Genomic DNA, 15,445 nt, shown 5'->3' with positions numbered 1-15,445 from the left:
GCTCTAGTAAAGGTCAGACTCCAAGACCTGAAAGGTTAATAAGATTTACTTTTTTGTGCATGTGTGTGAGATCCCCCACCTTTGTATCAGGTCAGAAACTGGTCAGAATCCAATACATGAGCAACCCAAACTGTCCAAATGAGGACTAGTGTTTATAGGACCTAACTAGTTCTGCACAGCAGAATGCTTTATAAACTCTATTTTAACTACATTATGTACCTTGGGGAAAAAAAAAAAAAGAAAGAAAGAAAGAAAGAAAATTTCAGTGTTTACGTGTATTTCAATTAAATACCATGACAAAGCCTTCCCTATAAAGGTTTCATACAGAAACAAGTTAAGATATGGCCAAGTACAGCCCACAATAAAAATGCTACTATTGCTGCTACTGTTGACTTTTTAAAATCTATTAGCATTACATTTTGTAGTGTGAGAGACATTGCAAACAATGGGTCAAGGTGTGTGCTGGGGATATTTATGTGCTGAGATAAAGAAAATCAATTTCATTTCTCAAGAGAGATGTCTACAAATGCAGAGGGTCAATGACTTCGATATTAGCAGTTGCTTGATTGTACGGAGGTTCTTAAAGTGAATGACAAAACAGCTTTTTCCCCCCAGATGCTTGGCATGACTCAATCCACGTATTATAAGAAATATCAGCAGGATGCCAATAGAGAATCTGGCTGCTGGGGCAAAGCTAAAACAGTATACTTAGTCACTTGGAAGCAGTCAGATTCTGCATTGATATCCCACAGACATGAGTGAGAACAGAGCGATTCGTCATGACTACTGGTTTCTCAACCAGAAGCATATAAAATTAGCCTGAAATTAAGTGAAATTCTGTGCATTTGTTTTAATTTCATTAAAACGACCCCTCTGAAAATTTCACTGTTGTGCAGGAATCTCTACAGGCCGGACAAGTAGAAACAATGGGTCAAAATATTCCTTTTTTCTGTTTATTTTCTTAAGTACTTCCTTGAGAAGCATCATTCCATCCTTATTTCTTATTGTCATTGTCACCCACACTCCTTTTCTGAAGTTGAGTGCAAGGCAGATTCCTTGATATCACATGGATTCCCACAACATCTGGCAGCTCGCTCCCTGGCAACATGACTGCTGGTTGTGCACCTTTAGCTGCACCGCACAAAGCAAGTCATTGGATACTGGCTCCCATGGATCCTCGTTGTGTGCATCATGAGGTCAGGCTGAGCCCCGGGACATTCCTAAAATGAAAGCTCTAGCCCAAACACAGTGCTCAGAGCCTAAGCTCTCTATCATATATATGTTGGATACTCTCTGCAAAGAGAGTCGAGCTCCCCTGTCCATTTCAGAAGCAGGCACTGCAGAAGCAGTGAAGATGCTTTAAATCCAACACACAGCTGGACCAGTGTACAAAAAATATCCTGTTTGAGATCTCCAGTGTGTTGAGGCCCAGCCTTGGACCCGAACTTCACACACAGCCCAATGCTGACTGCACTTTTGTTCCCAGTGTGCTGCACAGCGTTGATGTTTCAGCAGCTGTGTAACTGCTGTTCCTTCTGTGAACATGACAGTGAGAGTAACATAGGTCAAAGAAAGAAAATTATGATTTATGAAGTGTTATACCTTGGCCACATTTGATCTGAAAACCATAGGATGAGGAAAAAAAAACCTCTCCAGCCCCAGATTTGCCCTCAACCAAAGGCATGGTACAAACAACAGAACTGTAAGTACGTTAAAATTAAAAAAATAAATAAAAATCAAGCACTGGTGTTGAAATATATTTCTGTGTTAAAAACAAGGAAGACGGTAAAGAAATATGAAATATTCTATGTTTTGCAAGATTTGCATGAAAAAGCTATCACCTTGAAACTGAGTAAGGCATGAAGATGCTGCAAAAGGTATTTTTAAAATGCTGACAAAATGTGATGCAACAGTTTGCAAAACAAACACTGCACACATTGTTTTATTCATTATTATTTATTCAGCTCTCTGTCAGCTGCAGCGCTGTGAACATTTCTTTTGGAAAACCACCGTACAACGGAGACATGAATACGGAACATGATTCTGTACTTCAGTATCCATGGGATACTGTAGGAAAGACATAAAACATCCGAAGACTAAAATGATACAGGCTTCTCTGTACATTGTTCTCCATAATTTCTTAAAGGAAAAAGAAACTGTAAACATTGGAGAAACAAAAAGAGGAAACAAGGCAAGGAACAGATAAAGCCACACTTGGAGATACTGGAGATCTTGTTTAAAAACATAATATTCTTATAAATAAATAAACCTTTTAATACTAGCAGTATTGACTGTGTGGATTCATCCAATTTTCCTTTGTCGGTCTTTCATGCATGTAAACACTGTGAGAAGTGCTCGGCCACCAGAGCCCACATCAAATGGGATCTGGATCCACTGCTCACCTGCAGTATCTGCTGCGTCTGCCTTATTTGGAGCACCAACATTTTCAACAGTGGCTGATCCAAATACTACCAAAATCAACAGGAATTTCAGCTTCAACTGCAGCAGGATAGAGTCCTCACTACTCTCCAGAGGTAGGTTTTCCTTGTCAGAGATGACTTCAAAATGATGTTGACAGAGGTGGAATCGCTATTTCAGTACCATATACACTAATGTATTGCTAAAGTGAAGAATCTAACAGTTATAAAGTTGCAACAAAAGGTGATTTATTTTTGTATTGGAAATTAGAACTTCACTAGAATTGCAAGGAATTGTGATTTTTTTTTTTTTTTTTTTTTTTTGCTTAACTTTTGGTAAAATCCAGTCATTGATGATATTGTGATTCATCAAGAAGAATTCTGATTAATCATCAGTAATATAACAGTGATTATACCTGTTAACCGAATGTGCCCTTGGGGTAAACATTGCAAGAAACTGTTGTCATTCTCTCCCTCTCTCTCTCTCTCTCTCTCTTTTTTAATGAGTAAGAAATGCAGAACAAAATGTTTGTCTCTAAGCAAGTCAGACTTGTTATTGGCAATAAGGTGCAGTATTACTCTTGTAAGAGTTTTCATTGCATGCATGCCTCCACTTACTGTTCAATTACTAAATGCAGGCAACTGATGGATGTTGACTTTGTGTGTCAATATAACACCAGCAATAATCTAAGTAATTTGCTTAAGCAGTTATTCCATAGAGAAATACTAATAACAAATATAGTGTAGATTTTCTTGAATGCGATAGAAGTGTCACAGACCTGAATGAAATCTTTCATCCAGTCAGAACAAAGATGTGTGAGGACAAAGTAGCATCTCGCAGCTTTCCTCAGGCATCGATGACATTTTTCCCTATTTCAAAAGTTACTGGTTGATAAAAATGGCTTAGAGGAAACTGCATCTGACATAGAAAAGTAAAGTATCTAAGCAGAAGAAAGTGATTCACAAGCACTGGGAGAATTTCCATATGATTCTCATTCGTTGCTCACTAAGAAATTGGAAGAGTGTCCAATTTAGCTAATTTGAATCTCCTTAATTTTGAAGTCCCATGGGCAGCTAGAGGCCAGCTTCTGAACCAGGGATCCCGACTGAAAGCCAGCTGCATGCTCAAGTTTTGTCAGAACTCACGTCCAATACTTCTGCTACTGCTTCAGTGCCTCAGTTCAACCGGCAGTTCCTCTTTCAGTGCTACAGCCTCTGCCGGTGGCAGAGAGCCCAGCACCATGCTGTGGGAGCTCCACGGACACTCACAGCTGTTCACCAGCAGAATAATGTCAACATGTTCAGAGACACAGCAGGTCAATACGGATCCGAGCAAAACGAATTAAGTCGTATCCCTAAAGTCACTGGAAGTTTTCTTTATACGGTCGCACCACTCAGCAGTTACTTCTCCGAGGAAAGGCTGTGAGAGCAACGTCAACGTGGAGGTGTGCAGATGACATGGCTTCCAAAGGTTGGAATTGGCGGTCCCTGAAGTGTCTCAGACCTTCCAGGGAGCACAATACACCCTGAATGCACTGATTTCTGTTTCAAACATTGACTCAGTTTCAGACCGTTCCTAAGTCAATGATGCTGAAGCTTTAATGTCTGTAAGTAGTACCAGGGCCAAAGTCCTATACGTAACTTGTAAAAATGTGTGTATATCAATGCATACACAATGATAGTACCATACAATGAGTAACAGAGATGAAAAGCTGGATTCTCTGTTTGTATAGGAAAAAAAAATAAAAGAAAAAAAGAAAAAAGAAAAAAAAAATAAAAAGGAAGACTACAGGAAAAGAAAATCACTCTGCTTCTCCCCATAAAACTCAAAATGTCCACACCTGATCAAAATCACACATGTCTCTGTAAAGGGCCATGGGAGTGACAGTCAGTAGAATAAATGGGAAAAGTCCACATCATGCTATGTGAACTTTTCTACAGAAAAAGTAGTTCTATGTGGACTCTATCTACAGACCACTGAAGATACTGAAGTTCCCTCACAGACCTCACTGCATTCACATGTGTTGCTGCCTGCATGGTCTCACACCACCAGCAGCTGCTCACACCATGCCCTGCTCCACCCACTAGGAACCCCATGCTGACGGGCAGTGGGATGCCATCTCTCTCATGGATGGCTTCCGAGAAAGGACTACTTGGGGAATGCTTGTTGAACTGCTATGTTCTGCACTGTACTATGTTCAATTTTTCCATACTTCCTATTCTTATACAGAGTTAAGGGTGTTGTAGATATATCTCCAGGCAATACTACAGATGTGGCCAGAGCTGGCTGCTATTTTCTGCCTTTCCATGCTCCATGGAGCTGGGGTGGAGAAAGCGCCCACAGAGCACAGATTCGTGCAGTGGGTATCCAACACCCAGCTTTTGTTTGTTTGTTTTTTCCCAGCTCATTTTCACTCAAATTGTTTCAGCCTTCTCTGGAAAGGAATGGAGCCTCTCTAGAGAGAGCGGCTTCACAGTGTGAGAAGCACAGCTTTAGAGAGAGAGAAAATACATGACTTTAAAAGAGAGAAACATTCTCAGTTCAACGAGAGGAGGCCTTAAACATAGTGGTAACTTTGTGTGATGTACTCATAGTGATTATTTTGACAAAGTGAGAGCAGCAAACAGAAGGTACATAAAATGTTTTGTTTTTTATTTCTTAAGAAAAAAATAAAAGACAACAGCAACAGAATGCTAAGCCATAGATGTGGGAGTCCTTCCACTGCACGGATCTGATTTCAGACAGAAATGTGTTTCCTTTGTTATTTCCATTAATCTGAATGATACTTTTGAAGTTGCACCAGGAAATAAAGCCTTATGCAGATTTTGTCAGAGGCAATTAGGTGGCGATGGAGGTGCTCTTGCTGGATATCTGAGCAAGCCCAGGAAATGATCTCAAAACCATACATTGGGACAATCAAACATATGGAGCAATACGTATTCCTCCACTGAAAACAGCAGATCTCACATCACAGCAGAAAGATATTTTAATCTTTAATCCCAAATTTCAGCCCGAGCTCAGCCTAAATCTATCATTTCCTCCCCAGCAGTTTGGTGGGTATATATATTTTTTTTTAAAACCAAAAATGGCATTGCCATATTTGGTGTTTCAACTACATCACAAGTTTTTATGTTTGCTTTTGCAAGGATATAGCCCATTACAATTAGCAAATGGCTCTACACACATGGCCATCTGAGCGCAGAGCTGAGCGTCTGCTGCTGCTGTGCAGAGCATCACTGCTCCATGGGGCAGCTCCAGGCATGGGGCTCCGGCACAGCACGCCAGCTTGATTCCCAGCTATTTCTGAAGCATAACAGATAGGGAAGGTTCCCCCAGAGACTTTCCAAAATACTCAGACAAAACGCCACCATGGAAATACGTATAGAGCTGCACCTCTACCACAAGGAATGATGACGTATGATCATTTTCATCCTTTCTTATTCCTTTAAAAAGTTACAGGCAACTGCACAGCAGCGGAGGGTTTGCATTTGGTTTCATAGTGAGGAACACTGTGGAAATCAGCCCACCTCCCCTATACTGACAGATAAGATAAAACGTGCGGCAACACCTCCAGAAACAGCACTTTGTTGCTTTTTTTAACCACAAAATCCCCCAAACAAACCAAAGCCCATGTGATCTCCTATTGCGGCCCCTACGGAATTATTCAATTACCGAGGGGACAGTAAACAGGGAGTCCTGGGGACCAATTCTTTAAAGCATTGTGTGCTTCAGGAAGCCAAGGCTCTTCGTGTTCCCAGGGAAGGAGTTCTTTCACTCTCTAAACTATAAATGCAATTTCAGCCTCAGGATTACATTTGACTAAATATAGATACCTGCGCTCAATTGCCTGGGAAGGTAAATGGGAAAGAATTATGTCAAATGTCCCCGCTGGTTCCCCTTCTACCTGTTGTTTGACTTCAATATTAAGTCAGTTTGTAGCCCTTAAGTAGGTGTATTGCTGCTCCACATTAAGCGCTGTATAATTACATTCTGCAGAGCGGCATCGGAGGCAGTGCCCAAATGTTCCTGGCAAAGCCTTTGTATGTAAGCAAAACACGTCGGATCTCCGCTGAATAACCATGATCCAGCCTCCAGCTTTTCATATGTGCTGTCAGCCATGAAAAGAAAACACTTAAATGTCAAACGACAGAACCAGCTACAGTGTATTTAACAAATGAGCCGCGGGTGTCGGCCCGCTGCGGCGCGTCCCGGGGCGGCGGGGCCGGGGGGGGCCGGGGGCCGAAGTTCGGGCACGGCGCTGACACCGAATGTGGCCCCCCCGGACCGTGCGGGGGCACCCCGCGAGGAATCAGCGGGCGGAGAGGCAGCGGCGGGGCTCGGGCGGAGGCGCAGCTCCGGACCGTGCTCGGCTGCGGCGCTGCCCGGGGATCGCGGCCCCGGGGGAAGGCTGCAGCCTCGCCCCTCACCAGGCGCCCTACCCACCCCCCACCCCAGCACGGTGCGAATAAAGCGTAGCAGCGCTAAAAGAAGCGAGGAAAAATAAAATGGTGGGGACGACTCGAAGCGCCGCGGAAGGGGTAAGGGAGCCGCACGCAGCGCAGAGCGCGGGGGAACGCACCGTCCTCCCGGAGGCGGAGGGGAGGGCTGCGGGGACGGTGCCGCTGCGGGATGCGCTGCCCGCGCCCTCACACGCGCGCCCGCACCCGCACGGGGCTAACGAGAGGCGAAGTGAATACCGAGCGGGGAAGTTGTTGTCTCCAGCGCTCAGGCAGCGATGGGGCTGAGGCCAGCCCCGAAGTTGTGTAACCCAGTTCTCTGCCGTCACCCCCATCCTCGTTTCCCCTCCCTCCCCGCATTGATTTTAAGGAGGACCCCAGACGTGGGTGGGAGACGCCGCGCGGCCCGGAGCCCTCTCCCCTCGGCACGCCGGGGGACCCCGGCCCCGCACACCCCCACAGTCCCAGAACTCGGGGGGAGTGGGGGCGGCCGGGGGCGGCTCTGCGCGACACCCACTCCGCGCTCCCCCTGAGCCGGCTAAAAGCGGGGCGGCGGAGAGAGAAAGCTCAACTTGGCGGCCCGGGGACTGTCTCTCCTCGCGCGGTGGCGAGTGCCGCTCGGGCATGTGTGGAGAGCGAAGTGTTGGCAAACTCCGGCGCTGCCCAGGAGCTGATGCGCGCAGCTCCACTCGCGGCGCAGAGGCGGCTGCTGCCCGGCTCCCGGGGCTGAGGGTCCCCGCGGGGAGCGGCCAGCGGGCAGAGAGCGCTCGGGGAGCCGGGGGACGGCGGGTGGGAGGGAAGGGAGCAGGGGGAAGGAGCCGGGGCGCTGGGAGCCGGCGGCTGAGAGCGCGGAACGGAGCGCGGGGAGGGAGAGCTCATGCGAGCGGCTGAGCCGAGCCGAGCCGAGCCGAGCCGAGCTGAGCTGAGCTGAGGGGTAAAGCCGTGAGCACAGCCTGCGCGAATCCAGCCCCTAATGCAAGAAACCCAAATCTTACCCTGAGCCGCAGCGAGGAGCCCCGCGCAGAAAACCAGCAGAGCCTCGAATTTCCTCCACGCAGTCATGTCTGCGGTTATTCCACACGCACCCGCGCTCACACCGAATCCCCGGCGGCTCTCCTGGGCTGCGACCGCGTCCTCGGAGCGGCGGCGGGGCTGCGGACGGCGCCGGCTCAGCACCGCGGGGCGAGGAGAGGCGGGGAGCGGCGGCGCGGCTCCCGGCGCCTCCTGCAGGACTGCGCGGGCGGCTGCCTGCGCGCTGCCCGCAGCATCAGCCCCGCTCGGCGCCCGCGGAGCCCCGGCGCCGCCGGCCCGCCGCCCGCCCAGGGGAGGGGAGGGGAGGCGCGCCCGGCGCGGCGGGCAGCGCGGCAGCCACGGCCGCCGGAGGGGAGAGCCGGGCGGCGGCGACGGCGATGGGAGAGGGCTGCGGGGAGCGCGAGGGAGAGGAGGAGGAGGAGGAGGGGAGAGGGAGGGATCGAGCAGAGCGCGGCGCAGGCAGCGCGGCGGAGGGGCTGCCAGCCGCGCGAGGAGCCGCCGCCGCCGCCGCCGCCGGACTCAACCATCACTTCCCACGGAGAGGGGAAGGGGCCGGCGATGCGCAGCCCAACCCGCAGCCACCCCGCGACACCTCGGGGCTGCCGCTCTCCCCCGCGGGCCTCCGGGGACCAAAGCTCCCTCGGCCCCACAGCTGCCCAGAGCCCCCCGGGGGTTCCGCCGCATCCGCATCTCTCCGGGCAGCCCCGGGTGGGTGTGCGGGTGTTGGCCGAATTGGAGTGGGGATCCCTTCGAACTCAGTTCCCACACTGGAGGGACGGAGGCTTTCGGGTCCCGATGTGCCCGGCTGCTCACGTCCAAGTTGCTCATCAGAGCGAGGTGCACTTCCTAAGGGAAGGTGAGGAGCCAGCTCAGCTCTCTCCTTGAGGAGCACGGCTTTGCCGGTACCGCGCCATGCCCAATGACTCCTGTGGCCAAGAGAAATTTCTGCCATGAAGTAACCTTTCAAAATATTAAACCCTCCAAACCAACCCATCCCAGTACATAGCAGCATCGGACAGTGCCTTCTCCAGCACCACCCCAAACCCATGATGTTGTTTCCATGAGCTTGTGGGATGGGTGCAGAAAGCTGCAGGACCCCGTGGTGAACCATTCAGAGTCACAGAGACTGCCACCACCACCACACGCTGGGCCTAACGGCATAGTTCACACTCACCTGTCCCTGTAATTAAAATACAAAGGCTCACAGGAAGGAAAGAGCTACAAATATCTTTGGAAAGCTAGTTTCAAGGTTGTAATTGTTCGTTTATGATTAGTTTTTCTTTCGTGGTGAAAAATGCTAAGTTGTTTTCTCATTGTGAGTTGCAAGAAGGTGGTGAATGGGCCCTGAACGAGGTAGGCTGACTTTGTAATAAGCCTGTATTTATGGATAAACGTTGCGGTTCTCAGTCAAAAAAGCCCTTCGGGCCCGGCGAGCTGCCGGAATAGACGTGGCACTGCTGCCATCTCGTGGCCGCCCCTTCCTCCCTTCTGCCTCTCCTCTTCCTCGCCTTCCCCGAGCTTCCCGTCAGCTCCAAGTGGGACCAGAACGCTTTCACGGCGTGGATGGGGCATCCGCATCCTTTCGTGTTTTAGCAATGCCTCGGGATTCACGTTGGCATTCGTGACAGTGATGCTATGCTGATAGGTGTTAGTACTGGCGTCACACAGCCAGGATGCTGCACAGTTCCCCCATCAGTGCTGCTCTCCACATACACCTCTCAGTTACCTCTGATCAGGGGCAGGAGGAAGTCCTAACAATCCCTAGGGAAGAATCTAAAGCAGAAGGATCACTAACCTTAAGCTGGGATTCTTCCTTTCTGGCCTGCACTAATCTGAGACTTAAATTTCTGTAAAGATTCCTCTACTACTGCCGCAGCCGGTCCAAGTACAGGTCATGCTCCTCACTTTCATTTCATCATATTGTCTGTTGAGCTGGAACAGTTACAAAGTCATAAACCCCCTTCCATGTATGGGTCAGGGTCTAGCTGCAAGCAAATGCTTGTCTGGTTTCTTGCTGCCCTGTTTGAGTAAACACTCTGAAGCAGAGGAGCTACTGTTTAACCCTTCTCACGGCACACTGGGCAGAAGCTTCAGTGTGATGCAGTGTGCTCTCTTTGGTCTCTGCTCATCCTTGTTAGATTTACTGTTTCCTGAGGCTTGCCATACTTCTGAGGATTTTCTGGGCTTTACCGAGCTTTTGGGAACTGGTGTCTTCTTTATGGAATTAAACAGGCAGTAATTTCTTCCCATCACAGCACACAGATAAGGCCAAATAACCATGCACCATAGTCACTGTCTCTACAAAAGAATCCCTTCTCTCCTTCCTCACATCCTGTAACAGTAAGCCATACAGGTAAACACTGGCCTTCAGCACATTATCCCTTGTCCCCTGCATTACTGCCTTACCCTGATAAACGAGACAGCACAGATCACTGGCTGCTGCCTCAGGCTCCCTGCAGACTCAGGTAGAGTCACTATGACTTGCCCAACCCCTGTGGGTCTCAGCAGCTTTGCCAAACCCCACAGAGCCCAACGATGGCTGTGCACCTGAGGCTTTGCACTCTGTGTGGAGGAGCTCCACCACCCCGACTCCTGCGTTACCTAAACACAGTAATTACAGAAGCTCATCTAACCTAATGACTGTAATCTCTCTATTGTATTTTAAGCACCTAATGTAGTGCCATAAAATCCCCAAATTTATGAGTTTGAACAGAGGCAATATTTCTCTCTATTCCCTATAGACGGTATGGGGGAGTGTATATGTCAAGACTGTTTGTACTAATCGGAATGATTTAAAGGGAACTTGACAGGGATTTATTTTTAATTGAGAGCTTGTCCTTTTGCTTTCCTATGCCATTTATAAAAAGGTCTGAAATGTTAGATTTCCCCTTTTCATTTTTCAGCTTGTTACATTAATAATTTTGAATTTGATTTTCTCTGTTGTTGCTTTCTGGAAAGAAGAAACATCCTTCTGTGTGGCACAGGAACATCCATGCATATCTAAGCAGAGCTACTGGTTTGGAACAGAGCTGAGGACACGTCATATACTGATTAAAAACGGATGCTTGGGGGAACCCATAACCAGACTTAGTTCTCACCATCTGAGACAGAAGGCAGCAGCTTTGCACCAGAAGGTTATTGTGAAGTCTCAAGTTTAAGAATCTGAAAGCTTGAAATTCAAAATAGTATGCTGGAAAAAAAAGTCTTTAAGAAGACTCTTCAGTGGAATACTAATCTAGGGCTAGCAGGTCAGCTCCAGGAGAAACTTCATCAGAATGTTGGTGGTTGCAAGTTTTTTGTTTTTGTTTTGTTTGTTACACATGCTCTTCAGTCGCTAGCAAAAACAGAGTAGAGTTCTGAATGCTCTCACTTAGCACATTTTTCTTTTGATATCTATTTTCAGACTCAAAACATTGCATGATCTTTTATTTCCTAATAGATTCTTCCAAACTAGAACAATGAAAAACTTGTATATGTACGTGTGTTCTGAGCCCCAATTTGTTACATCATAAGAAATAAAGAAGATGCTATATCACTGACGAACTAGGTTAGAAAATTTGTTTCTGAGATTCAGATATGATTCTACTTTCTTTTTTATGGTAACATTCTGTCCATACTAGAAATTTATCTTGTAAGATTGACGATTATGATCTACATGAGCTACAGCTGCATCATTACTTTATACACTGTACCAGCACAGACCAATAAATGTAAGTATCAAAAGTCTTCTAAGCTGGAAACTATTGGAAAGAACAGGAATTTTTTGTAGGAAAAAAAAAAAGTGTATTATGGACTGGCAGGCAGGTCATGTCAAGGTAACATTGGTCAGCAATTGGGGAGGCTATTGTACTCTTGGTCAAGAGGACCCCTGGGGCTAAAATCGTTGCTCTACTACATTATATTCCCTCTGGAGTGCTTAACTGAGGGGAAACAGTTGGTTAGGCTGTGGGAGGAGACCTATGCTGTCTGTTTTAGAGTACGCTGAAGCACTACCTGTCTCCCTGGGGCCAGGCTTCAGCACAGCTTCTTGACTAAGCACCTACACTGAGCTCATCTGTCCTTTAGGTGATATTAATAATTGATGTTAGGAAGATGAGACTTATGATGGATATTTCTGCCTTCAAGGTAAGGTGGGATTTATAGATACTAGCACTCAGGGTGCCTATAGGAGACAACACAATGGACATTTGTTTAAGTACAGTTGCTTAACCATGAGTTTTTTAAGTGTTAACAGAAGGAAAGGAAACTTCGTTGAAGCTGTTCCAGAAAAATAGCCAGGCTTTTTATTTGCTTGTTTGTTCTAAGTTGCATGTAAAGAGATCCTGCAAAGCATGAGATGTGCAAGGGTGGAAGTTTAAAGCAGACTATTAACAGTGGAGTAAAAGTAGCCAGCGTTATGGTCTAAAAAAACAAGCAAGACAGCATCTTGACACTGAACAAAATGTGAGAGTGTCAGGAAGCTTTCAGAGTGCTAAGCAGTAATTCCTACCACAAGGAAGAGAGAAGGAAGAACCAGTGGAGGGAGTCAAAGAATAGCTCAGGGAACAATATTTTTTTGGCAGCAATCCTTATAGATATGGGAGGGGCAAGTCTACTTTTATCAGATATGGAAAGATACTGCTATTATTGGGATTGCATAATGGAATTTTGATTGTGAGGAGACATCTGTCTGACCTTTCTGGAGAGTTCCACACCCACATTTACTGAGAGTCTGAGGCAGTGACTCCTATTTATTTCACTTGAGGTTGTCTTGTCTAAGAGTACCATGGTGCTGGATGACGTACAGCTGTGCAGAGAGATTTAATTATGAACACATGTTGAGCATATTAAGAAAGTTCTCTTATTAGCATCTAGTGAACTGCTGTAACATGAACTACCATGGCTCTCCTATACTATTTGTTTAAGCATCTGCAAGTGCCGTGCTTCATCCTATCTCTCCTCCTATGGTTTTCTCTTGATGAGCCGTACTTTTAGTCTTAAAACTCACTTGCTTGAATCTAAAGATTTTTTGTATATGGTGAGGATGTAAGTTAGAATCTTGACATGCTTTGAACGAAATGAGAAAGAAGGGTTTGGTGTAAGGCAAAAGACAAGATTTCCATTTTATCCATGATGAGTTGAAGCTGTTAGCCACATATGCATGAGATGTTGGAGAGACAAGCTGAGTTTTCAATTTGGACATAAGGAGATTAGTCTGGAGTAGACTAGTATATCTGTGAGTCATTGGCGAACAGATGACTGTTGGTTCTGTATTTGCTGATGAGATCACACAGATAAAAGGTGTAGAGAGAAGAAAGAAAGGAATCAAGGACAGAAAGCCCACACAGTAATTTGAAGAATGGATGATTACTTTGGTAATCAGGTGGAGAGACAATTGTTGGAGACCTGGATGTACAGTATTCTAAGAAGAGCTGTGTGTCAGGTCAGAGTAGATGAAAATCATGTCCTCATGAAATTCAGCAGGAGTGTAGGGCTTTTACAGATAATGGTTTTATAAGGATCTGAAGAAGGTTAAAACTGAAGAAGAGAAAACAGAGTTGGTTGGAAAGGAATTTCTAAGAGTGCTGTAGTAAGACCATGAGAGAAGAATTAGCTGATAGCTGGGAATTATAAGTGAAATAATAGGAAATGTAGGTAAAACCATGACATTTCTAAGATTGCAAAGGCTAACTCATAAAGAAATAGAGGAATATATTGTCAGAAGACAGGAAAGAGGACAGTGAGAGTACAGGTCATGAGAAAAATGGTGAGAAATTATGAGACAGAACAGATGGATGGATAGGATAGAGGCACTAAAAGAACTAGTGGAGTAAAATGAGGTAAACAAAAAAGGAATTATTGAGTCTGTCACCAAAAAAGACAAGACAAGAAAAGACAAGAAGGGAAGGAAAGAGAAGAGGAAGAGGGAAAGGAAAGGAAGGCAAGGGTAGGCAATGGAAGGCAAGGGTAGGAAAGAGCAGGCAAGGGAAGAGGAAAGGATAGGAGGGGAGGGGAGGGGAGGGGAGAGGAGAGGAGAGGAGAGGAGAGGAGAGGAGAGGAGAGGAGAGGAGAGGAGAGGAGAGGAGAGGAGAGGAGAGGAGAGGAGAGGAGAGGAGAGGAGAGGAGAGGAGAGGAGAGGAGAGGAGAGGAGAGGAGAGGAGAGGAGAGGAGAGGAGAGGAGAGGAGAGGAGAGGAGAGGAGAGGAGAGGAGAGGAGAGGAGAGGAGAGGAGAGAGGAAGGAAGAGGAGGGGAGGGGAGGGGAGGGGAGGGGAGGAGATGGGAGGAAAAGGAGAGATCTAGTAGAGTTAACAGAGGAAAAAAATAATTTTGAGCACTTATTTAAAAATTATCTATAAACACCTCTTTTTTTCTGGTGGGAAGCCAAAAAAGACGTTTGTCATGAGATTCTTATTTTAAAAATAATTCCTCAGCTCTGATGGTGGGCTGATTGGGTGTGCTAACCTGGGAAGTAGTAATGGTGACAGTCTCAGCAGAATATCTGGGATATGAATAATCGTAAGAAGCCCACAAGCATCAATCTTGTAGAAATAGCTTTTACCACACCTCAAAATCATTCCTGACAGTTCATGAATTTCACCTACAAACCTGAACCACCTGATCTGTGCTAACCCACACTCCAGGGGTCTTACATCAGTCCCTCACAGTGGCCTGTGAAGGTCTGCAGAGGGAAACTTTCGATGTTTGCTGGATTTCACAGCTAGTTACCTCTTTATTGACTGGAGAGAGAATCTGATATAAGCAAACTGCTTTACAAAGTTAGGATTTAAGGGACTGAATATCTCCAAATGGTGTTTCTTTATGTGTTATTTCATTTATGTATTAATCTGGTTCTAATTTCTGTTTCCACCTCATCTTATGGCTACACAGATGAGTAACAGCATAACAAATGGAATGTGTTTATGTAGTTAGACCAGAGCATTTTCTTCCCCATGTATGAATTCTAACACTATGAAAAATGTCTAGTATTCCATTTTCCTTCAAAAGAAATTCCCACAATTACTGTGAAATTACAGTACACATGAATGTCCACTACAGTTACCCAGAGGAGCCTTTGCAAACTATGAATCTGAACTAAATGGCAGCCTTACTGCTGACTTTAGTGAGGACTGAATCTTGTCCCATGTCTTACATGAATATCACGACTAGAATCTTGAGTGAGAAAGGAGTCTTAAAATTAAAGTATCTGTTCCATTAATTTTTCAGTTGCAGTATAGCATCAAACATCTCATAACTTTACTCTTAACAACTATTTATATTCTTATATAAAAACAATCTACTGTTGGAATTCTGCACGTGCAAAGGAGAAGCTTAATGTGTTCTTCCAATGGCAGCCCATTATCAAGTTAATATCTCCCTCCATACGAAAAAATCCAAGGGGCCCATCAGTAGCATATAGCGATTAGAGAGCCATCATATATTCTCATTTCTCTACTTACATATTGCCCAAGCCAGATGGGAACCAACCAAATATTTGAAATACAAAGTTTGCTAGAATTAACCCATCAGTGTAACCTCAATTGCCTCCCCAAATATTGGGA

At 46.0% G+C, this 15,445-nt stretch overlaps 1 protein-coding gene across 2 annotated transcripts in view; it reads right to left on the bottom strand.

The window, feature by feature from the left end:
* The window catches only part of CSMD1 (CUB and Sushi multiple domains 1), a 1,033,500-nt gene extending 1,025,441 nt beyond the window's left edge, over nt 1–8,059 (bottom strand). For both annotated transcript variants that reach the window (XM_015284920.4, XM_015284921.4), the window contains exon 1: nt 7,871–8,059. In XM_015284920.4, coding sequence (XP_015140406.2) covers nt 7,871–7,937 — 67 coding nt within the window. In that variant the 5' untranslated portion in view covers nt 7,938–8,059. The remainder of the gene's footprint in view (nt 1–7,870) is intronic.
* Nucleotides 8,060–15,445: the final 7,386 nt, after the last annotated feature.

This window comes from Gallus gallus, chromosome 3 (assembly GCF_016699485.2).
Source record: "Gallus gallus isolate bGalGal1 chromosome 3, bGalGal1.mat.broiler.GRCg7b, whole genome shotgun sequence".
In the NCBI taxonomy this organism is placed as follows: domain Eukaryota; kingdom Metazoa; phylum Chordata; class Aves; order Galliformes; family Phasianidae; genus Gallus; species Gallus gallus.
Note: the sequence above shows the minus strand (reverse complement) of the source record. Positions and strands in the feature narration are given on the sequence as shown.